This window comes from Mytilus trossulus, chromosome 3 (assembly GCF_036588685.1).
Source record: "Mytilus trossulus isolate FHL-02 chromosome 3, PNRI_Mtr1.1.1.hap1, whole genome shotgun sequence".
In the NCBI taxonomy this organism is placed as follows: domain Eukaryota; kingdom Metazoa; phylum Mollusca; class Bivalvia; order Mytilida; family Mytilidae; genus Mytilus; species Mytilus trossulus.
The window spans coordinates 80,357,461-80,384,044 of NC_086375.1; the positions used below are offsets into that span (position 1 = coordinate 80,357,461).

At 32.4% G+C, this 26,584-nt stretch overlaps 1 protein-coding gene across 2 annotated transcripts in view; it reads left to right on the forward strand.

Annotated features, from left to right (window-relative positions):
• The window catches only part of LOC134712574 (uncharacterized), a 55,740-nt gene extending 45,755 nt beyond the window's left edge, over nucleotides 1–9,985 (forward strand). For both annotated transcript variants that reach the window (XM_063574277.1, XM_063574278.1), the window contains exons 12-13: nucleotides 1,928–2,038; nucleotides 3,749–9,985. In XM_063574277.1, the coding sequence (XP_063430347.1) occupies nucleotides 1,928–2,038; nucleotides 3,749–4,218 (581 nt within the window). In that variant the 3' untranslated portion in view covers nucleotides 4,219–9,985. The remainder of the gene's footprint in view (nucleotides 1–1,927; nucleotides 2,039–3,748) is intronic.
• Nucleotides 9,986–26,584: the final 16,599 nt, after the last annotated feature.

The following is a 26,584-nucleotide window of genomic DNA, read 5'->3' on the forward strand; positions in this document are numbered from 1 at the left end:
GTTTTTTAGAACTATAATCAATATGTCAACTATGTCTCTTGTTGATAGTTGTCTCACTGGCAATTATACCATGTATACCACATCTTAATAATTTTTGTAAATCTATGGTCTAGTTTTTTTCTCTTGACTCTGAAAAGCTGATAAAACATTTTAAATGTCACTTAACTTTGAACGAAAATAGTATGCACATATATTCAAAATGGTGGAAATTCTAATACACTGTACTGACCGAAAGATATAATCCAGAACATGTGTACACACTAAATCTTCCTAAATCCAAGAGACAATTATGTCATCAGAAGAATACATCTGCACTTTTCAATCCCAGTCAATAGAATTAATAAGATCATTTTGATCTTAGAATCCGTTGTAAAATTCATAATTTGTGAATGACAGAAGACATCTTTGCTTCTTGTCTGCATGTTCATAAATTAAAGTTCAAATTTGAATTTGTTGATTTGTTGAGGTTGTGTAGGGTCTTGTGACAATTTGATTCCTTTGAAATGTGCCACAAATAAATACTGTTAATTAACTAAATCTTGCTTAATTGCTATAAATTATATAAAAAATATTTATTTATTGTTTGTAGTTTATCTTTATGTTATAAGTTAGAGATATTGCAGAAGAATGCATAAAAACATGTGCTATCCTCATTGGGCCTCAAACTATGTGTTCATTTATGATGTCACATCCTGTACAAAGGTTAAAGAAAAACAGATTGGCACCTGACACCTGTGATGGAAAAATTTCTAAGTTTTTTTCCATCAAGAAAAATGACAGTCTAAATTCCATTCCTCTTTCCATCAAATAAAATTTTTAAGTCCAATTTCCATCAAACTTTTTTCATTTCCATCCTATTTACCATCAGATGGAATAAGTGCCACTATATTTTCCATCAGGGGGTAAAAATCCCATCCAATTTTTCATCAAATGGTAAAAATCCCATCCAATTTTCCATCAAATGGTAAAAATGCCATCCAATTTTCCATCATGGGTTAAAGATGCCATCAAATTTTCCATCAAAAGAAGGCTGATGGAAAAAATATTCCTAATTTCCATCATCCTTCCATGATTTGTTTTGGTTTGGGATGGAATTCCATCAAGTACCATTAAATTTCCATCAATTGTCCATCAAGTGTTGATGGAAAATGAAGAAATTGATGGAAGATCTAGGGAAGGGCTCTTAGGAAATATCTCCTAAAGGATAAAATCCAAAAATATGTAAACGGGACCAATATTACCATTCAATAATGATTTTGACAAAAAGAGTGACTATTGAAGATGCAGGTGTCAGTCAGATGGACACAAAGCCAATAGTTTACAAAGTATGATTCATCCCTATCTGTGTTGGTCATCTTTTGTTGTGTGACAATTTTGATTGATTTACTCATAGCTCCATCAATCTAAGGAAAGTGTTTGAATGCATACATGTCTTTTTTTTTTATATTTGATTGGTTCATATTCACATATAGAATGTTTTGATTACCAAAATTGTAGCAGAAACATTATATGGTAACATTTTATATCATCATATTTTCATCAAGCAACTTGCAATTGTTTGTCCCAACATTTCCAATGTCGGAGCCCTGCTTGACAGTCTCTTAAATGATAAAAAATAAGAAAACTGTACTGTTCTGTTTCCACATGTGGGATTGTTGTCTCATTGGCTATCATACCACATTGCCTTATTTTGATATAGCATACTTGTTTACCATGGTTAAAGCAGCTGATTTGCTATGGAATATTTGAATAAATGGATGAAGAAAACTAACTTAGTTTTATAGGAATGAAAGTTTCAATTATTTGCAAAATAGAAGTGGACTTTAGGAGAGGTTATTTTAGAAAAGCATGTGTAGAAGATTGGGTTTTATTTTTTTATCTTGCAAAGTTAAGTGATACTTGCATTAATATAAGTTCTATATTTCAGAAAAGACAGAAATCACAGATACAAATACATGTGCTTCAAAAAACAACACATTTGATTCTGCAGAAGAAATTGGAACAAGTCAGAAGGAGAGCCTTTCATTGAAAAAAGCAGGTAAAATGTTAGAAAAAAAATTAAGTAGTTTATTTTTGTGATTACAACTACATGTCATGTTTGCTTGTTAAATGTTTAGAAATGGTCTTTACTAAAACTGCAGAAATAACTAATCATTTGTAACTGATTAATCTGATGTGTTAAAAAAACCCAGCATAATGTACAATATTTTTTTTATACATTGAGGGAATCCCCTCCAATACATGTAAGCTACTTCTTTGTCTTGTTGTTAATGGTAAAATAAATAGTCTGATGTCTGATTAAATACATTTTAATAGTGAAACTTCAACCAGACTTGGGGAAAAAGGGAATCCTATTCAGTTTAAATTTAATCTGCATGATATCTAAATAACCCAAAGCTCATGCAAAATATTTTGTTTGTGTTTTGTAAACCTGTTCTTTATATATTTATGACTAGATCCAAGTGAAGAAAATTTCTGCTCCATCTGTCTGTCCCTTTCAGGTTAAAGTTGTGGTCACGGTAGTTTTTGATGAAGTTGAAGACCAATCAACTTGCACCTATGATATGATCTTTTTAATTATACCCCCGCTTTAAAAAAGGGGGGCATACTGTTTTACCTATGTCTGTCTTTCTGTCCTTCTGTCAGTCAGTCTGTCCGTCCCATGAATATTTTTCGTCCCATTTTTCTCAGGAACTACATACAATACAAGGATTTCTGAAATTTGGTTCCAGGGTTTTTCTAAGTCAGCTATACCGTGTAATGCGTTTTCAGATTGATCATTTGACAACTTCCTGTTAACCGAACACTTGTATGATTTTACACATGATAGCGAAGTTGAAAATTTTGTCACATTTTTCTCAGGAACTACAATACAAGGATTTCTGAAATTTGGTTTCAGGATTTATATAAGTCAGCTATACCGTGTGATGCGTTTTCAGATTCATCACTCGACAACTTCCTGTTTACCGAAAACTTGCATATTTTTACACTATTAATATTATCCACTTGTGGTGGGGGTATCATCAGTGAACAGTAGCTCGCAGTTTCATTTGTTTGTCAAATTAGAGTTAAACCCCATTTTCACTGTCCACTAAACATAGAAAATCATAGTGTGACTGAGTCATCCTTGTACTATGGACACATTCTTGTTACTCAGAGAATAGTAAATTGGGTTTGCCCATAACATTTTTGTGGATTTCTTTTTCAAAATAACTTAAAACCAATACAAAATGTTAAAATAGAATCACAAATTTGTTTAAAATATTGGAAGTATATATAGAAATCTTATTATTAGGAGGATAGAGCATCAAGAGTATCATAGTGATTTTATTAGATGTGAGCTTTTCTCATCACTTGTCTTTAACTTTTACCAAAATATTCTACTCTGAAACTACTGGGCAAAACTTTGCTACAATATTCATTGGAGTATCTTGTTTAAAAAATATGTCTGGTGACCCAGCAAACAATTCGAGATGGCTGCAATGGCAAAAAATCGAACATGTGTGGGTTCAACCTATGTTTTATTTCCTTTGTAAAAATCAATCATAAAAACTGTAAACTACACTGTCAGATTTCTAGTCCTGTTATTCATTTATCATCTAAACTCTTAATCTGTCAATAAGTTTTGTAATAACCACATCTGATGGACAAAGCTGTTTATCAACCAACAAAAAGTTAAATAAATTAGTAATCAATAATGAAGAACAAATGCAACTTTAATTGAATTATCTTATTATTATTTTTGTAGATAAAGAGATCTATGATGCTGTTATAGTATGTGAAACAGAAGATGAAAGAGAAGCAGAAGAATTTTTTCAGCATATTAAAGCGTTAGATAAAGAGTGGCAGTTAGATATAAAGATTGGTTTTAGTCAAGAAATGTTATTTAAAGGTAGTAAAATCAGCAGTGATGAGAAACTTTTTGATGTGGCAAGATATATACTTATTTTTTTTACTAAAAGGAGTACAGAAATGATACAACGTTTTAAAAATGAAGGTCTTTTAGTGAATTCATTATCTGATACAGACAAGATGTTTCGTGTTATTCCAGTGTCTGTGGATGGACCTGAGTGTATTCCTTATGAGTTTGGTTCATTGATTCCAATCAACTACTACAACTATAAAATGACAAGAAATAGAGGACTTGAAGACAAAGTGTATATTAAGATGCTACAAAGGCTCTTTCAAACTGGAAGAAAAGAACATTTACCATATTAGCAGAAGGTACAAAAGTGCTTGTACATACACAACCGTTATTCTGTAATGTAGAAAGCACTAAAATTGTATTAAGCTTTCATTTAACCTTCACCACATTTTCGTGGTTCATTGCAATTGGTCAATACAAATGTTTTTATATGACCATGTCATATACTGGTATCACAGCATAGTCAGCATCGCACAAAAGCATTTGGTTTCTTGACAATAACTTTAGTATAAGTAAATAGAAATCTATGAAATTTATACACAAGGTAAATTACTACAAAAGGAAAATTGGGATTGATTAATGGGTTATTGTCTTAAAGTCATAAGAAACGAGTGACCGGTGAAAAATAATGTTCTTCCAATTTTTAAACCAATGCATACAAACATCATAAACTTAGTCTTCTGTGATCGAAATTATTATTTTTTTCGTGTAAATTTCGTATAATCATCAATTTTTTTTTCAATCGGTCAGTGTTGTTGTGAAAATATAGCAGATAATTAAAGTTTGTGTTTTGAAGCCGAAGTTTAACGATCGTCACCTGTTTGTCAACAATTGACGAAAAATAAACAAAAAAGCATGGAAATTGAGCACGTGTTTAACATGTAAATTCAGATAATATTTTATTTTAAGGACATCCATGCGTATTGCGGTCACCGGATTTTTACGAGATGGGTCACACTGAGGTCACCTTGCATACGGAAAATATATCGGGGGAATTGCTTGCTGGAAGGAAGCAATTCAAATAAAGTAAACTTCTTCTAAATATGAATAAAGTAAAGAATTGTCTTCAGAAAAAAGTATACTACATAAGTTTTACAATGAAAACTATCCATTGAGTTATAAAAAAAATATGCATTATATAAAAAAAATATGCATTATTTTTTTTGATTTGAGGTTTCTTATGACTTTAACAATTTAGGAAAAAGGGGCCATAAAGGGACCCAAAAAAGCATTTTTTTTACTTTCGAGACAAGAACAAGAGAGGTGTATGGATCTCTCTGAAATTATACCACAAGTTCCCATACCACAAAGGGATGGATATGATTGGCTTTGAGGAGTTATGGCTAAAAAAAATTAGGAATTAGGGGCTTAAAAGGGTGAAAAACAAGGGTTTCCTTTTTAAAGGACAATAACTTCAGACATTGTATAAGCAGTGAAGGGAGGTTATCCAAACTGTACTTCAAGTACAATGTAATGTTGAAATAGAGGAAGGGGGCATTTTTTTTCTTCTCAATTCTGATTTTAGAAAAGTAAAATTTCTTCAAATATAATTTGGGGGGTCAATACCCAACAGCATAGTGTAATTGCACAGTTAATCTGTGTCAATAACCTATTATGTGTCAATTATTTTATTACAATCTAAATTCAGACCTTTATCAAGCATGAATATTGTGTCCATTTTTGCCCAAACTGTTCAGGTTGGACCTCTGTAGTTGTATCCAGCTGCGCTGGGCGAAGCAATTTATTTTTATTTAGTTCGTTTCTCGGAAACTATCAGAAATAGGTCTTATTTATTTTTGTGTACGGAAAGATTGTGAGATGTTCAAGTCTGAATGTCAGGATTTCAAGGTTTATCTGACTTTGACCTTATTGTCATTATCCATTAGCCAATGTAATGTTTTATGATTGATTATGTTTTTCAGATACTTGCAATAGGTTAACTATGTTCAGCTTATAGACAGTTTGTACTGTGCACATGTACGATAGCTGTCTGGCAGAGTTCATTTGACCTCATATAAAAATCAGAAGTGGTATGATTGCAAATGACAAAGGTATAATCAATTGTAGTTCACCATTTGGTTTTCAACAATGAGCAAACTTTGCAAAAACCCCAAATTGCAAAGTACACTATTAAAGGTTAAGGTGGTATGGGAGTCTAAAATAAAAATGATAGAATTTGCTCATGCTTTGCCAAAATGTAGAATCTATTAATACATGTTCAAAAATATAATAAAAATGATAGGTCACTGTGTGAGCCAAAATTTGTTCCAGTGAAAAAAGTTCCAGTGGAACTAATTTCATAAGAAATATGTTCTGGGAGACCTATTTTTATAGACAATTTCTATATAATTTGTTCTATCTCTATGAAATAAGTTCTACACTTTACCTGGTGATATAGGTTCTGTGTTAGTGAAATTTGTTCCTTACCTAGTGAAATAAGTTCTAGATTTGTAGAGATTTGTTCCTCACCTGGTGAAATAAGTTCCGTTTGTGAAATATGTTCCACTGGTTAAGCAAGTTATCTTATATACTTGTTACAACTGCACATTTTTTTCAAGCTACAGATTGTGACAAGAGTACAGATTATTTTGTAAGGATTATATTGGAAAACTATTTTGTTATTAACTACTAAACAAAATGATAGAATTGTAAAATAAATTAGGAAAAGATAGCTTACAGACAATGCTTTGAGAATATCAAAAGAACAGATAGGGTCACGCACATTATTTCCTGCTAAAATACAAAATAGGAAAATTCCATGTAGAATTCTCCAGAAAATGGACCGTTTTAGAGTTACTTCCCCTTGAAATGCATATTTATAAACTTTTCAAAACAACTAAAAATTATCTTCACTTGTAAAAATTTTAATATTCTTGTAAGTTATATTTTTATAAATTGGTTCTTTTAAATGAAGGTTCACATTTAGTATCTGCATTCCTGCATCAAATTTTGCTAACTTGATAAAAGTTTGGACCTTGGGTTTTCCTTTTAAAATAAATGACAAAAATATAACAATTCAAACAAGAATGGAAATGGCCTGATTAATGTTCAAAACAATGAGCAAACAACAGATATGATAAAAAGCAACAAACATTAATGCCCAAATAACACTGTCACTAACAGAATGTAACGTAGTAAAACATGCTTGGCTGCACCAAATCCTCATTTTACCTTGGACAGCACCACATATAAACTAACTATAAAATCAGTTAAAAAGGGATTACTTTATCAGATCAATCCAAAACATAAAGAAAAACAATACCTTGTTCAGTGCCAAATTTCTTATAAACAAGTAGCAAATAGGTAATCATATTAGGTTTATGGAAGGATGTTAGCTATGCATGTACATCTGACCGGACCTCATTATCATGGATCATAAATTTACAATATTTTATGTAATATTTGTTGTATGACCTTAACCTTTTAATAAGACCTTCAACATAAATTCAATCATGATCCGTAAATTAAAGCATGAGACTTCAACATGTGCACTCTTAATTTAATACAAACATCTTTGATAATTCGCAGAGTAAATCTAGTCATTATCTTTTAAGCTATCCACTTGTTAATTTTCATGCACTCACATACAAATGACATATGATGTTGAATATACAGTTTTTTTCTGTTTTTTGAAGTTTGATTTATTTTGCTAATTGCTAGTTTATGCTGTTTTTAAATATTTACCTCTTATTTATACATGTTTTAATAACCTCGGTAATATCTGTGTTAAATATTATAAAGGATCCTAAGTGTTTGAAAGCAGTCTTGATTTGTTTGGAAAATATATTTATTCTTATGAACTTTTTTTTTTTTTAAAGCATCAAAGCGTTATTATATTAAGGATATACACTAAACATGATTTACATATTTACTGTATTCATTATTGTAAAAGAATCATTCATTTTTTTTAGCTCATCTGGCTCAAAGGGCCAAGTGAGCTTTTCTCATCACTTGTCGTCCTGCATCTGTCGTCGTTAACTTTTACAAAAATCTTCTCCTGAAACCACTGGGCCAAATTTAACCAAACTTAGCCACAGTTATCATTGGGGTTTCTAGTTTAAAATATGTGTGGCGTGACCCACTAAACCAAACAAGATGGCCACCACGGCTAAAAATAGAACATAGGGGTAAAATGCAGTTTTTGGCTTATAACTCAAAAACCAAAGCATTTAGAGCAAATCTGACATGGGGTTTAATTGTTTATCAGGTCAAGATCTAATTTTCAGATGAGTCGAACAACCCGTTGTTGGGTTGCTGCCCCTGAATTGGTAATTTTGCTGTTTTTTGTTATTATCTTGAATAATATTATAGATAGAGATAAACTGTAAACAGCAATAATGTTCAGCAAAGTCAGATTTACAAATAAGTCAACATGAATGAAATGGTCAGTTGACCCCTTTAGGAGTTGTTGCCCTTTATAGTAAATTTTTAACCATTTTTCATAAATCTTAGTTATCTTGTACAAAAATCTTCTCCTCTGAAACTACTGGGCCAAATTAACCCAACTTAGCCACAATCATAATTTGGTTATCTTGTTAAAAGAATGTGTGGCATGACCCGAGTAGCTAACCAAGATGGCTGCCACGGCTAAAAATAGAACAAAGAGGTAAAATTCAGTTTTTGGCTTATACCTCAAAAACCAAAGCATTTAAAGCAAATCTGACATGAAGTAAAATTGTTTATCAGGTCAAGATCTATCTGCCCTGAAATTTTCAGATGAATCGGACAATCAGTTGTTGAGTTGCTGCCCCTGAATTGGTAATTTTAAGGAAATGTTGCTGTTTTTTTATGATCTTGAATATTATTATATATAGATATAAACTGTAAAAAGCAATAAATGTCGGCAAAGTTAGATCTACAAATAAGTCAACATGACTGAAATGATGAGTTGCCCCCTTTAGGAGTTATTGCCCTTTATAGTTAATTTTTAAACATTTTTCGTAAATCTTAGTAATCTTTTACAAAAATCTTCTCCTCTGAAACTACTGGGCCAAGTTCATTATAGATAAAGATAATTGTAAGCAGCAAGAATGTTTGGTAAAGTAAGATGTACAAACACATCACCATCACCAAAACACAATTTTGTCATGAATCCATATGCGTCCTTTATTTAATATTCACATAGACCAAGGTGAGCGACACAGGCTCTTTAGAGCCTCTAGTTCGTAAATCTTAGTTATCTTTTACAAAAGTCTTCTTCTCTGAAACTACTGGGCCAAATTAAACCAAACTTGGCCACAATGATCATTAGAGTATCTTGTTAAAAAATTGTGTCTGTTGACCCGGTCAACCAACCAAAATGGCCGACATGGCTAAAAATAGAACATAGGGGTAAAGTGCAGTGTTTGGCTTATAACTTAAAAAACCAAAGCATTTAGAGCAAATCTGACAAGGGTATAAATTGTTTATATGGTCAAGATCTATCTGCCCTTAAAATTTCATATGAATCGAACAACACGTTGTTGGGTTGCTGCCCCTGAATTGGTAATTTTAAGAAAATTTTGCTGTTTTTGGTTATTATCTTGAAAATTATTATAGATAGAGATATTGAGATTTGAAGATCAGGGTAAACTAATTGCACCCTTCTCTGATTTTTGTTATTCCCCCTTCCTCTTTTTAGCTCTTCTGGGAAAAGTTTTAAATTTTGCTACTTTATACCCATAAAGATTACAAATTTGTCAGCTTATGCACCCATATGCTTCCATTATTTTTATGTTTAACCTCCATTTATTTTGAAAGGTTGAAAAAGCAAGGAGTTTTAAATCAATTCTGAAGCTGATGGAAGAAAGTTCTTTTTTCAGAACATATTGGACTTCCACATATATGGGTTTAGTGTTAAGAAGTCATTAACACCCAAAGAAAAACAATATCATATGCAGTGCCAAAAAAGATCCTTTCTTATAAACAAGAAGCAAATAGGTAATCATATTAGGTTTATGGAATGATGTTAGCTATGCATGTTCATCTGACTGTACCTCCTTATCATGGATCATTTACAATATTAATTTTATGTAAATTGTTGTATGACCTTTTCATTAAATAAGACCTTCAACATAAATTTAAGCACACGATATTTCAGCATGTGCACTCTAAATTTAACACAAACAACATTAATAATTAGCAGAGTAAATCTAGTCATTATCTTTTAAGCTACCCATATGTGTTCAGTAGCATTTATATCATACATCACAAATACTGATTATTAATTATCATGCACTCACATACAAATGACATATGATGTTGAATATACAGGTTTGTTCTGTTTTTGAAGTTCGATTTATTTTGCAAATTGCTAATATATGCTGATTTTAAATATTTACCTCTTATTTATACATGTTTTCATGACCTCTGTAATATTTGCTTTAAATATTATAAAGGATCCTCGGTGTTGGACAGCAGTCTTAATTTTTTTTAATTGTTTGGAAAATATGTTTATTCTTCAAAAAGATAATATATTAAGGATATACACTAATCATGATTTACATAGTTACTGTATTCATTATTGTAAAATAATCATTCATTATTTATTTTTTGGTATTATTACACCAATGTATGTAACATTTCATAATGCTTCTTCATAATAAAGGGAATGAATCTTGATATATGGAGTTCTATTTGAAGATCAGGGTAAATAAATTGCAAATTTTTATGAATTTTGTTATCCCCCCTCCCTCTTTTTACCTCTTCCGTGAAAAGTTTTATATTTTGCTTCTTTAAACCCATCAAGATCACAATCTAGTCAGCTTATGCATTTATGCACCAATATGCTTCCCTTATTTTCAGGGTTAACCTCTATTTGTTTTGAAAGGTTGAAAATGCAATGACTTTTAAATCAATTCTGAAGCTGATGGAATAAATAGATATAGGAAGATGTGGTGTGAGTGCCAATGAGTTTCAGAACATTTTGTACTTCCACACAATAAAAATGTTTGATATTGAAGATTTGTTTTAAAACAAGAATAAAAGAACCTTCAAAATTCAATATAAAAATTAAGTCGGAAGTATATGTGCATAAACAAAGTTATAAGTATGATATTCTTTTTCCTTCAGGAAGGAAAAAAACATAATTTTGTAAAATCTAGTTACAGCCCTTGGATGGTGTAAACTTCCCAAAACAACGTGTATGGTGTAATGGTGTATGGCATATGGTGCAATGGTGTAAGGTGTATGGTGCTATGGTGTATGGTGTAAGGGGAATGGTGTAATGGTGTATGAGGAATGGTGTAATTGTGTAACGTGCGATCGGGAATGGTGTGAATGATAATGTACGACCTTTCATTGGTTGCAAACGAAGTTTTTTTTATTTCATTTTTTAGGATTGTTAGCATAAACATAATAAAAATCTTAATATTTAAAATTTAATTGCATTATGGGTAATTTCGGATCGTGTAGATAGAATGGGGAATGGTGTATGGTGTAAAGTGTAAGGTGTATGGTGCAAAGGTGTAACGTGTATGGTGTAATGGTACAAGGTGTATGGTGTAATGGTGTATGGTGTATGGTGTAATGGTGTATGGTGTTAGTGGGAAGTTTACACCATCCAAGGACTGTAATACAGAACTTAAACTATTTATATTCAGTTTCTTTAGATATTGATTTTTAAGTTCTTCTGGCATGAAGACATTCTATAAAACCAGTTTTATTTTAATTCTCATTTACTTAGAGGTGCTATATGTATTTTCTTTTAATTATTAAAGAAACTTAAAAGATAAATTTGACTTGTTTGTTTTTTTTCACCAAATGTTCCAGTATACATCCTTAGGATTAATAATCTGGTGGCTAGGTCTCAACTTTTTATGAACCTTTATTTTGAGAATTGTTTTACAGAAAATCGAATCCCGAAAAATTGAACCTTTGGTCAAAATTAAAAATATCGAAAAATAAACCTTCAATCAATTATCAGTTGGGAATTGTACAATACCCCCACCACCCTGGAAAGATGAATCCCCTGTAATGAATTTGAAATAGACATTAGGTTCAGCATAATAACTAAATAAAGTAGTTTGAATAGCTATGAAAATTTGAAAATCTGAGGTCTTTAGGGGGAGGGGGTTCAGTTTTCAATTATGTAGATTCAAAACATCAAGAAAAAATTTTAGAGACTGTCATTAGGGTGAGAGGGTTGGCGCTACGGAACCGGGTTTAGTCCACCGTTTTCTGCATTTGAGAATGCCTGTGCCGAGTCAGGAGTGTGACAGTTCTTGTCCATTTGTTTTTGATACGTTTTGTTATTTGATTTTGCCATGTGATTGTGGACTAATCCGCCATTCCAGGTTGGTTTTCCTCTAGGTTCAGTATTTTTGTGATTTTACTTTTTAATTCTATAAACACATGCAAATGCTGTTGTTTTTTTCTTTACAGAACACACACAATTGAGAGCCATGTGATTGTATATCAAATTAAGTTTGATAAGGAAATTCAGATTAGTCAGCTTTCATTTAGTCTGTCTGTCTGATCTGTGTATTGGCAATCAGTTCCAATATTATCAATTGGTTCAGAGTACTTTGTCAGCATATTATATAGGTAGTTGTAAATGCGAGATAATCCTTTTTGGTCTTTTAGGGACTAAGGGTTATATTGGTAATGCAGATCACACTGTGATAATTTTCTCCTGTAAGTTGTCATTGGTCTGACCATCTTTGACTCTAATTTCAGAGTAGACATTTTCGTCGTCTTCGTTTGCATGCCGTCTTTTGTGCCTCTCACAAACTGACGACACCTCTGAAATGAATCAACATACTTAAAATTAAACATTTTAATTGAATCTGAGTGTTATATTTGATATGGAAAATTAACTAAAGGTTAATTTACCCTTAAAGCTTGAAGTACTTTTGCGTACTCTATAACACAGTGGCGATGAAGCACTATAATTTTCGGAATTTATTAAGTACCATATGAGCTTCATTTTAGCAAATGTGTAACGTCACATATATTCATACAGGCTAAAGGCGTATCAAATGCGATTTGAATTTCAAAAATAAGTAAGTGAAATTCAACTATACATGATCTATTCATTGTTTAAAAGAAGAAACGGCATTGTTCTGCCTTTAGGAAAATTATTGTGTGGTCTGCAAGAATCTATGTTGTTACTCCTAGAATTCCGTTCGACTCGATAACTTAAATATGCATTCCCTTCAACAATGTGTATATGTTTCATCCTCTAGATCAAGCATTTAAGTGTGTACATATCCATTAAGAGATATTGTTTTAACTTTCTTTTAACTTGTTTAATTCTGTTTATAAATATCAGTAGTATTTATCTGCAGTAAAGACTCAATGCAATGCCTAAACATTTAGCATATATGCCTTACATTACCACTATGTAACAAATGTATTAACATTGCTTACATAAATCTGCTATACATCTACACATTTTTTTCCTCTTTTCTTCCTAAAACTATGTTTGGATCGGTTGACATCAAATTGTGTTCTTATTGGTATATAAATGAATACCAGATCATCAATCTTATAGTATGTAGTAGGAATCAGATAAACACTTAGCCTTGATCAACCCATTGTCATGAAAAGTAATATATTCTCGAAGCGATGTCTGTAATAATTGTTTATTTATACGTAATATATATATAGGGAGATGTGGTATGAGTGCCAATGAGACGACTCTCCATCCTAATAACAATTTATAAATTTACTTTCAAATATTATATTGCTATGCAATAAAGGGTTATTGCATGAATATTGGGGAATATTGTCCCTTGTAAGCTCGTGCAATATAAAATTCTACTCGGGACAATATTCCCCAATATTGGTACAATAACCCTATATTATTGTATAGCAGTATAATATTTCCCACAGAAAGTAACCAAAAGTTAGCGTGCACTAAATTCCAATATTGCACTAGTGCAATAAATCGTCAAAATTCATGACGTCATCAACAACAAAATATTAGTTTAAAACAATTTTTATGCCCCACCTACGATAGTAGAGGGGCATTATGTTTTCTGGTCTGTGCCTCCGTTCGTTCGTCAGTCTGTGCGTCTGTTCGCTTCAAGTTAAAGTTTTTGGTCAAGGTAGTTTTTGAAGAAGTTGAAGTCCAATCAACTTGAAACTTAGTACACATGTTCCCCATGATATGATCTTTCTAATTTTACTGCCAAATTATAGTTTTGACCCCAATTTCATGGTCGACTGAACATAGAAAATGATAGTGCGAAGTTCAGGTTAAAGTTTTTGGTCAAGGTAGATTTTGATGAAGTTAAAGTTACATCAACTTGAAACTTAGTACACATGTTCCCTATGATATGATCTTTCTAATTTTAATTCCAAATTAAAGTTTTGACCCCAATTTCACGGTCCAATGAACATAGAAAATGATAGTGCTATTCGGGCATTCGTGTACTATGGACACATTCTTGTTACTTTCAACAGAGACATATAATTGTATTATATGTCTCTGCTTTCAAATATGATATTGCTATACAATAAAAGGCTAGTTGCATGTATACTGTGGAGAGCAAAACATTTTATTATGTGAAAATGACAAAATTGTAAATTGTTCAATTGAAGCTTCAAATGATTTTTAAAATTTTTTCTCCTCAGTAGCAGACAAAATTGGAGCAGATGTTGTATATAGTTATCAAAAGTACCAGGATTATAATTTTATACGCCAGACGCGCGTTTCGTCTACATAAGACTCATCAGTGACGCTCAGATCAAAATAGTTAAAAAGCCAAACAAATACAAAGTTGAAGAGCATTGAGGACCCAAAATTCCAAAAAAGTTGTGCCAAATACGGCTAAGGTAATCTACTCCTGGGGTAAGAAAATCCTTAGTTTTGCGAAAAATTCAAAGTTTTGTAAACAGAAAATTTATAAAAATGACCATATAATTGATATTCATGTCAACACCGAAGTGCTGACTACTGGGCTGGTGATACCCTCGGGAACGAAACGTCCACCAGCAGTGGCATCGACCCAGTGGTGTAAATAGTTATCAAAAGTACCAGGATTATAATTTTATACGCCAGACGCGCATGACTCCTTCTATATGACTCCTCAAATCACCCGAGTATAAAAGAAATTTTGGATAACAGAAAGCACAATTCGGATTTGAATTTAAAAAAGTATCTTATGATAATGTCGAAAATAATATGAATAAAATTCGAACCTCACATGTGAAAAACAGTAAAACTATTAGGCATTGAAATAGACTACCAGCTAAATTTTGATGTTCATATCAGCTCAATCTGCAGGAAGGCATCACATCAATTAAATATTTTAAAACGTTTAGGCTCAGTTCTTTTATTCTTACTAATTTTAATTTTAGCCCTTTTGCATGGCTTTTTTGCACTGGGAAAATTCCCAAAAACTAGAAAAGTTACAGGACTTTACCAGCTCCTATGAGGACCTCTTACTTAAAGCTAAGGTGCCCTCCTTGCAGATCAGACGGATAAAAACAATGGCTCTAGAAACTTTTAAATTATAAACAACATAGCTCCTTTGTGCTTACAAAATTTGGTGAATGTCAAAAATCTAAATATTCCTTTCAGGTATGTAAATATTCTTGAAATTCCACAGGTAAAGTCAACCCGTTACGGTAAAAAAAAAATCGTTCATATTTGCTGCTGCTTATTTATGGAACAGCCTTCCAAACCATTTCAGGACTGAAAACAGTTTCACATTTTAAAAGCCTTGTTCAGTCCTGGAACTGTTTGGAATGTCGCTGTTCTGCTTGCAGATAATTCTTGAGCTGTTTATTATTTATGCTGCTTTTGCTTGCTCTGGTCAAGCATGTTTTTACTTCATTCGAAATTTGTTCCTTATTTTTATTTGCATGCTATGTATGTGAGATTTCAACTTTGTTTACAATTGTTGAAAACCATGTGCTTTTGGTGGGAAAATTCGGGAACCCCTTAACAGGAAACGGTTGGCCTTTTTAACTTTTTTTGGATTCAAGCGTCACTGGTGAGTCTTTTGTAGACGAAACGCGCGTGTGGAGTATACTAAATTTAATCCTGGTATCTATGATGAGTTTATTTACATTTCATTGTTATTTTTAGACATTAAGAATTTAATTTTGGAAATAATTTTGATCAACTGCTATGAATTATTCATTAAAAATTAATATTTTCTTTGGGTGAAACTGACAATACTGTCATAATCTATATCTGCAATGATATTTTCTATCCAATAGACAAGGGACATTAGCTTCAAATTGGTCATCATACTTTCAAATTATATACATTTTACAGACTTAAGAGGTATTGAGTGAAAGGTGGGTCAAAATCATGCGATTTTTGGAAAACAGTCAAAACATTTTTCTCACAAGGGGAACTGTGGAGAGCAAAACATTTTATTATGTGAAAATGACAAAATTGTAAATTGTTCAATTAAAGCTTCAAATGATTTTAATAATTTTTTTCTCCTCAGTAGCAGCCAAATTGGAGCAGATGTTGTATATGACTCCTCAAATCAACCGAGTATAAAAGAAATTTTGGATAACAGAAAGCACAATTCGGATTTTTAATTTAAAAAAGTATCTTATGAAATGTCGAAAAAAATTTGAATAAAAAAACATAAAGAAGGCTACAGGAGCTGATGGTTTTCCAGCAAAAATAGTAAAAAATTGTAAATCTTATATTGCACCACAACTGACAACTCTTGTAAATTTGTCAATTGATAATAATTGTTTCCCCGATAAACTTAAAGAAGCTCAAGCGACCCCCTTCATCAAACGAGTAACCCAATATTAAAAACAAAGTATAAACCAGTTATAAGCTTACCCATATTTTCTAAAATCTTTGAAAAAATATACGAAATTCAATTAACTGATTATTTTGATAGAATATTTAATTCATGTATTACAGGTGGTTTTATATGTGAAAATACACTGTTTTTATGTTATTTTTATGTTTTTTATATTCGGTCAAAAGCTCCTTAGAGCTTGTGTTGCTTATTTGTACTTATGTCAAATCAAAATAAAGTTTTCTTATCGTATATTAACTTATCTTATATCTCACAGGCACTTGTCTCAGAAAAAAAATTCCTATATACCTTATTATAACACAAGGTACTTAACTTGCATTTTAGAAAAATGTTAGGTGGTGACGAAGTTCCGTTATATGCCGCTTTATAGGCTGTCAACCCCACTAAAGCTTGTTACATCGTAATTCTAAATTGATTTATCTATACAATGGTGTATAACATGCTTACATTTGTTGTTGGAATCATCCGTAGCAATCCTACCAAAGTATGTCAATCGTAATAATTTTGCAAACCGCTGAAGAATTGGCAATAAACGGCCGCAGTAAATGATTTATTATAAAAATCGTTTTAAAAAAACCCTGTTAGTTTTCGTATGAATAGAACTTATCATACAGTTAGTAAAATTGTATGAGATACCGTGAAAAAATCTAACAAATGTTGTTTGTGGTATGTCTAATAAGTTATAAATTTTCCCATGACGTTAATGTCTTTTAGACTCTCTCTTGACTTTGCGTATGAAATGAACCAAGATCAGATAACTCCGAGAATCATTTAGACTTTCCCATAGAATTGACCAATCGGAAACCGAGATATACAAGGAATATGACGCGTTTATTGCCAATTCTTCAGCGGTTTGAAAAATTATAACGATTGACATACTTTGGTAGGATTGCTACGGATGATTCCGACAATAAATGTAGGCATGTTATACACCATTGTAAAGATAAATCAATTTAGATTTACGATAAAACAAGCTTTAGTGGGATTAACAGCCTATAAAGCGGCATATAACGGAACTTCGTCACCACCCAACATTTTTCTAAAATGCAAGTTAAGTACCTTGTGTTATAATAAGGTATATAGGAATTTTTTTTCTGAGACAAGTGCCTGTGTTATATCTAACTGGATATTATGTTTTTTATAACTAATGTGACATTTTTTCATACTTTTAATTCTGGATAACAAAAAATATTACCAGAAAAACCTTAAATGGTCGTTGAATAACCCAACATTTTGAAGTTGCACATTGGAAGTAGAGCACATCAGGAATCCTTATGTAGTTTATTATCCCCTTAGCTCTTTTGGCTAAGATGACAATGAACAAATGTATGAAATATTTAATCGCCAAATTCCTAAAGACAAGTAGTTTAGTTTTCCCAAATGGCAATAAGTCGTAAGAATATTATTTTGTCGTCAAAACGTAGTCAACTACGTCAGTAATCTATTTTAAACACATTCACCTGTTTATGCTGTTGGCGGCAATTTTAAATTAGACAACAAAATTTTCGTATCTTTTGGAGGCAGAGGTTCAAATAAGCGGTGGTTCGAAGTCTGCGACGATCCACTTTTGCAGACGGACTTTCGACTTGGTTACGAGCTACGCCCGACAGACCTTCCACCTAAAAGAAAATAAAAAAATACCTTTGCAAACCTTTTTATCAAAGTCTCCAAATAAACGATCTGCAAACCTATTTTTATCATTATTATTCATGACAGTGATGTTCATTTTGTTCAACCGCTAGCTTTATACAGAAAATCGCCGACAAATAAAGTGTAAATTCGAGTAAAATCGTATCTGACAAAAACAACATTGATAACAAAATGGTTGCCGAGAGAAGACAATTATCATATCGGATCCGATTCCGGGTTTGGGCGACCAAGTACAAAAATCCAGACAGGTGACAAAATACATCTATGCATGGTAAATAAATATTAACACTAGAACTAAAATGTAAAAGAAAGAAAAAGCAGAAAATATTTTATACAGAAACTCAAAATTACTTTTTGACAAATTTTAATGTCAAAATCCTAAATAATGTGACAGTTGGCAACAGCATATATAACAATATATATTGTCCTGCCGGTTACAGTATACATTTTCTTTATCAGTGATAAATGTTGGTATTGCATGTTTAAAGTGTAAACATATAACGTAGGTACTGCAATTTCAATGGGTATTAACTTCTTTTTTATTTCTCAATTTTGATTTGCCAGTTTAAATAGCTGCAAGTTTTTTACTTTATTTTCACAAATAGTGGAACTAGATTATATGATATAAAGGTGGAGTCCTTCGAACCACTCTACTCCCTTCTGTTCGATAACTTTAAAATGGATGAGATCCCTACCCCTCAACCATATACACTCATGTATGAGACTTTATAACTAATGAAATGAAATATAGGGGAAGTCCCTAGGGTCACCCACCCCCTCCTGTTTAAGAACTTGGAAACATTCGAGATCCCCACCCCTCAACCATATATATTCATGTATGAGACAATATAACTAATCGTCAAAAGAAATACAGGAGGAGTCCCTGGGGTCACGCTACCCCTCCTGTTTTGAAACTTTGAAACAGTCGGGATCCCCACCCTAAACCATATGTAACAAATCATATGAAATATAGGCGGAGTTCCTGGTGCCACTCTCCCCTTCCGGTTTGAGAATTCGAAAACGGTCGTGATCCCCACCCTTAACACATACATATTCATGCATGGGACAATATAACAAATCAAATAAATTATAGGGGAGTCCCTATGGCCACTGTATACCCTCCTGTTTAAGAACTTGGAAACAGTCGAGATCCTCATCTATATGTGCTCATGTATGGGACTATATAACAAATCAACCGGAACACGGGGGAGTACCAGCGGCCACCTCATCCCTCCTTTTTGGGAACATTGAAACAGTCGAGACCCCCACCTTTGAATTCAACCATATATATTCATGTATGGGACAAAAGAACTAATCAAATGAAATATATATAGAGGGAATCCATAGGGTAACCCTACCCCCTCCTGTTTGATAACTTGGAAACAGATGAGATTCCCACCCCTCAACAATATATATTCCGGCGTTTTGCATTTGCGCCGATCTGCACTTCATTTGCGCCGATTTTTTCTTTCATTTGCGCCGATATTTTCTTTCATTTGCGCCGATATTTTTTACAGGTAAATTACAGGTGAATAGATATAAGAAGATGTGATATGAGTGCCAATGAGAGAACTCTCCATCCAAGTCATGTTATTTTTCATTTAACATTATAGACCTCTTCCATTAGCCACTTGTACACATTTATGAATTGTCAATCATAACATGTATACAACTGTTGTCCCCTGCTCACAGTGGGAAGGTGGAAGAATGCCTACAAGATACATCTCCAGACATTTTCCCTGAACGTAACCGTAGTTCTTTAGCCTCAATCTTTCGGACATCTGCCACATATTTATGCTCGATCTGTGTTTTGACAATAAAATCCGTGGTGACTCTGGCTTTACACAGTTTTATAGTACATTAGTAAGATATGTTGTTATATTTCAGGACACTTATCTTCCGATATGTATGGCCCTTGACGATTAAAGAATTGTCTCCTCGGCTAGTTTCAGTGTGCAATATGTCTATCATGTTACAATGAAGTTGCAGAAAAATATGAATCAAAATTATCTTAAACATAAATGAAAAGCATTAAGAATCAAATTTTACCAGTGGTATAGTACATGTACAAGTATTAATTTACCTGTAAATCTAATTAGGAGCAAATAAAAAATCGGCGCAAATGAAAAAATGAAATCGGCGCAAATGAAAGAATGAAAATTTTCAAAATCGGCGCAAATGTCATACGCCCATATATTCACGTATTAGACAATGTAAACAAATAAATGAAATATAGGGGAAGTCACTGGGACCACCTCAAACCCCTCCTGTTTGAAAACTTGATATCAATTGAGATCCCCACTCCTGAACCATATATGTATATGTATGGGAAAATAAAAAAAAATAAAATGAAATATAGGGGTAGTCCCTTGAGTCACCCAACCCCCTCTTGCGTGTGTTTTGAGAACTTGTACAAGATTGAGATACTAACTCCTAAACCATATTAATTCCTCTTTGCCATTTCAAAAAGATTGAATGGCATGCAAGTCAAATCCTATAGACGTCATATATGTATACCACTTTGCTAGACCTTTCTAATGTGTACTAGACTTTGCCCTCAAATGTCAGGCGGCCATGGGAATGAATAATTATGGGAGTTTTGTTTGGGAGACTTCGTAACAGCATTATGTTACAATTATTTCTTGTTTTTTTATAAAATTTTATGGATGAAAAAAAAATGAGTAGTTTTCAAGAATTTACCTTAATAATTAAAACTTTTTTGAATATGGCTCATTTTAAAGAAAACATATCTTTCAACCCCAAAATGTTTGACCAACTGTTTTATAATTATCTGTCATATTATCCAAACTTTTAACATCATGCACTCGGGGTGAAGGTGGGTCATTCGCATTTGCTATGCGCAGGTCATTGGTTAACTGTCTACAACATGTACTACGCTTACAGTGATTTTTAGTGGTACGAGTTTACAATGGTACGGAATAACTATGATTTTCATCTATGTATGTTGGTGCTTGTTTTTGTTGTAGTTCATTGCTTCTGTTGTTTCCGTTAGTTTCCTCTTATAGTTGATGTTATTTTGGATTATTTTTGCTCAATTGAATTATGTTTTTTAAACGGTGGTATATTACTGTTACAGTTATTTGAATATTAACGGGTACACAACCAACAAAATGACATTATATGATTGCATAGACTTGTTCGTACATATTTTTTATGGTTTTTTAAAAATTAGATTGGAACATAATCAATGGCGGCACGGATACAAACTATTTGTAAAAATCTTATACAATGTTAAATTGATAACTTCTATGAATATATTTATTCGAAAGTTCAAAATTTTGGTAAATGATCTTTCATGAGGTATTAAGTCTTGTATGAAAAAAATAATGGGTGTCATGGGGAAAAATGTTTTACATTGAATTGTATGGAAAAACACCAAGGAGTCCGAACTTTTGAAACAAATTCCAAAACCTAACCTAAGTACATCCTTAAGATTATGTTTTTTAACTTAATTCCTGACTTAAATATACTGAGTGCCAATGAAAACGCAACACTTGGTTTTTCAAAAATAAAATTTATATTAGAAATGATAATCTTTCAAAATAAATTGTTTTTGAAAATTAACAATCCTAACAATAGATCGATATCAAACAAAAATGTTTCATTGTCATCTTTTAGACGCTATAGGTAAACGAAACATTCAATGTCGAATCATCAACTTACAGTCCTAACAAAACATGTTACAACACCGTTGTGCAGCGCAATCTCGACAGCGCCGTGGAATTAATCATCCCGGACGTTTAATGTGATCTCGAGGAATGTTGTTCCACTTGTCCCGCATATCAAACTCAATCTGACTTTATGATATTGGTGGTGGTCTTCACCGTCTAAACCATGTCCAACCTGATGCGAAATTTGATCGGTCGGACCAAAATCGGGCGAAACACATGACTTTTGGCCAAGATGGGTGCCAAATGTCTATGTAACCGCCACCGACGGTTTTTGGTACACAATGAATGATTTTTGGTCTACAAAATTCGATATTTACGTCTTACGGCCGTTTAGATGTCACTAAGGGAAGACTTTGGTGCTCTTTAACAATTTCTGCGCAAATGGTGCTTTACTGAAATTGCTCCAAAGGATCTACTGTGACCCCATTGAACTCTCGTGACCTTTGTACACCTATCAGAGTCAATATCGAATATGTTTAAGACCAAATGTATCGGTCTGGCTGAGTGTTTCTTGCTTTTTGTACCCGGGATGACGCTTATCATTAAATGATCCATTTTGGTTGAAATTGTGGATGATTTGGGTTATTGTAGAGGCTACAACTTCAGTCTTTTCGTAATTGTATGCATTGAAAGGCTTCATTGGATCATGCCCAAAACTGCATGTCGCTGGTTGTCAGACAGTCCTGGGATTGACTCAGATGTTTACTGCAGTTTCCTTAAAATAAGGGCGGGAAAATTCATGACATTAGCCCAGCTTTAAGTGACAAAATCGTGAAAATGGTGCGTATGTTGAAAAGCGGTGAACTCGGTTTATGTCCGTTCAAAATAATCCTTACTTCGCATTTGTTCCAAAAATCACTCAACCGTAAAGTTGTCGTCAATTGTCTTAAAAGTCATTTTAAACCAACTGTACAAAGTTCTCATATAAATAAAATAAAAATTATAATTTTTTTTTGAAAAACAAAAGTGTTGCGTTTTCATTGGCACTCAGTATATTTACCAGTTATGAATAGATGATGTTCAGTGAAATATAAAACTACACAACAGATACTGTCAAAAGGACATCGAAAGGAGGGACAGATAGGAAATCAACGTCCAAAAACCAAAATCAAAATGAGGACGGAAAATTTCATCACTCCTGTAAACTCTGTTATTCTTTGTCAAACTGATATTTTAAATTTAGTTTAGTTCAGTTAATTATATTTATCCATAGTGGATTGGGAAACAAGTTATTGCAACTTATATTAATCCTATTTGCGAGGGCTGCTTCACATGTAGAGGCATTAGCTTGCCCTTTTTCGAAATCTACAAAGGTGTGTTTTACGTGCAAAAGATATTGCTCTCTTTTAATTAACACGGGTCTGTCACATATCGTCCACTTCCGACGGACTATTATCATTTCTCAAGACCAGACTCACAAATATTGTCAAGGGAGAGCCGAAAATTCAGTCTCTGAATTTTAAAAATGACAGTTATAACTGTTAATAAGTAACTTAAACTCTTTTTAGTATATTCTGCAATAAAGTAAAAAGAAACTAGTTGGGTTTAAGAACAAAAAAATCAAAGTAACTGCGAAATATCAATTTTCGATTAGATAATACTTGTATTATATTAATGAGTTAGAATTGTGATGATTACGTCTGCTTGTACAGGAGAGCAATACGTTCACTTGGAAATACACGAAACCTGTCAATCATGTTTTACTATAAGAAATATCTTATTTTCAAAAGAGCACAACTAACAATACAAATTACAAGGATTCGAAAGCAGGAAGAAGTTAAATTTATCAGGTCCCTAAATAAAGAGTGGATTAACAAACAAATACATTCAGTTTGGTTTCTTTGACAATTTTACAAAGTTTTAAAAAAATGAACATTGAAACGAACGAGAAAGGATTCGATGAGAGGTACATCTTACTGTATAATAAAATTAACGGTACCAATTTTCTTGGGCCAGATGCGCATTTCGACAATACATGTCTCTTCAGTGATGCTCGTGGCCAAAATATTTGAAACCCAAAGCTTATATAAATGATGTAGAGCTATTATCCAAAAGGTAAAAAAAGTATAGCCAAATCCGTGAAAGGAATCAGAGCTTTGCCTGAGGGAGATAAATTCCTTAATTTATAATAATTTCTAATATTTCGTAACAGTAAATTTACATAACACAAAAAATCCGTATTTTCATGCCAGAACCGAAGTATCCTGTATTTAATGCATCATCCACAATACGACGCTCCTATTGGCAAGATTTATTTTAGAATAATCCTGAATGGGGAATTTCGTATATGGTGAGTATCGAAAGTTGTGTGGAATAGTATGTGCCTAATCTACACCAAAATGTGGTTAAAATGTCGCAGTGATTTCAAAGGATATGATAATTTATGCGTTATGTGTCAAAAACGATTTGCATAACAATCAATATTATTAGTTTTTGTGTAAAAGAATACAACGATTTGTATAATCAATTTTTGTTTATAAGAATAACATTTCCCCCTTCCTTCCGTCTCAGTTCTGAGATCACAAAGGCAATACATTTAATTCATAAACTTGTTAGATTTAAACAAAATTTTAAATTGACAACTGTATATGCTATTCGTATTAAATTTATGCTTACCTCAAAGTTATTTGTTATCTTTTATGAAAAAAGAACATAGAACTATACTAGTATCAGGGATTGTGTTACTCTATAAAATGTAATGTCAGTGTTACAAATTTCTCCATGTACAGAAATAGAAAACTCCATTTCAAGCTATAAAAGACAAATCAAAAAGGTATAGATATGTTTATGCGTTGCTGTTATGTATAGTAGTCAGCTGTAGATTTAACGCGACTCTGACGTACCAAAATAAAAGCCTGACATCTTTTATGGGTTTTAAAACTTCATTACAAAACTATGGTTATGGATGTCCTGAATATGGTCACTGTATTGGTTGCAGGTTGTTACAAATTATTATTTCCTTTCATAAACCATCATTCCATGTGGGCAAAAGGGTGACGCATATCTTTACTCATTGGTTTTACAAATAACAAAGGAAAAACAAATACTGTGGATTCATTTATTTTCATGGGTATCAATTTTCGTGGATAGAGAAAAAAGACGTTTCGTGGTATATGTAAATTCGTGGATCGCTGATTACAACAACAAAAAATAGATACGGCATTCGTGGATTTCTTTTTGATTTAGGAGATCATATAACCTCCTTGGTTTGATCGATAATTAAAAAAACATAACATAAAAAGAAGGAATTCATTAAAAAAGTTTTGAATTGTCAAAATCCTCGCTTGGTCATTCTAGGTTAAAGTGTTCATTGATAACTTCGATTACAATAATGGACAGAGACAACTAATTATTTGTTTGTTGTACAATTTATAAATTATTGTCTGAATTCTATAAGGCATTCAAAACTTTATGATTGAAAGCTCATTTCCCTAATCACGATATAATAAACAATAAGTATAAGGTGTGAAAATAAATGTTCCTGTCATAAACAATATTATGTACGGGCAATATCGCCGTACTTAATCCTATTGAGTTTTAATCACTGGTAAACTAAACTATGACACGGTAATTAACAACTTGCAGTTATTTCCCAATCAATTTTAAAAAGTAAATTATCACTGATATTCGATATATTTATGATAGATTTAATCAAAATACTTGTATGTTCTTTCAATAAAAACCACGTGTTATGTTACAATGTTTCCCGATAGTAAACACTATACTAGAACTGCATAACATAACCGGAAATAAACATCCGACTCCATACACATTTCTCGGGATTATTCTTCGTTGAATACTGAAAGTCGTGGTTCGCTGTTACCCACGAAACCCACGAAAATTGGTATGAGAGTCTTTGCACTTCTTTGGTATTGTTTATTATATTAGAAAACAGTGATTTTATCCCAATCAATGTCTCAATGTTTAGTTCGAGGCGTTCTAGAGTTCCTATAGTAAGTTTTTATCAATATTGATGAATTCTATCATGAAGTTTGCCCATATGCAGATATTTTAAGTCATGATCTTTTAACAAGATTTGTTTTGTTTACTACGAGTTATTTGCTCTAAGTTTGTCAATTCTTCTCTGCTTCAGTTCTCTCCATTTTTTTCAGATTGTTCTCATCTAATTCACACAGACCTTTTTCTTTTCCGTTCAGGATATCTAACACACTTTATTTTTCTTCATAACGGGTACCTTTATTCCTGCAAAATGCTTTAATTAACCTTTCTACAAAATTACGAATTTTCCACCAATGTGGCTGTTTTAGTAGTACAAAAATGTACCGATTAACGGCTGAAATTTAAGCCCAAAGCTAATGAAATAAAAAGAGCCAATTTCATTTCATGTTGAAAGTCATCTACAATTCGTGGAGCAATTTATCAACTGTTAATACAAGTATAAATAGAAAACTAAAGACTTCGCAAAAACATCCTTCAAAAAAATGTTTTATCTCTTGTGCTTTCCGCAAAAAGCACGCTCAAATTAGTTCGTTGCTGTAAAGAAAACTATGTAAGCCTGTCTTTAAAAGTTGCACAAGATACTAGAGGGACATTCAAACTCATAGATCAAAAATAAACAGACAACGCCATGGCTA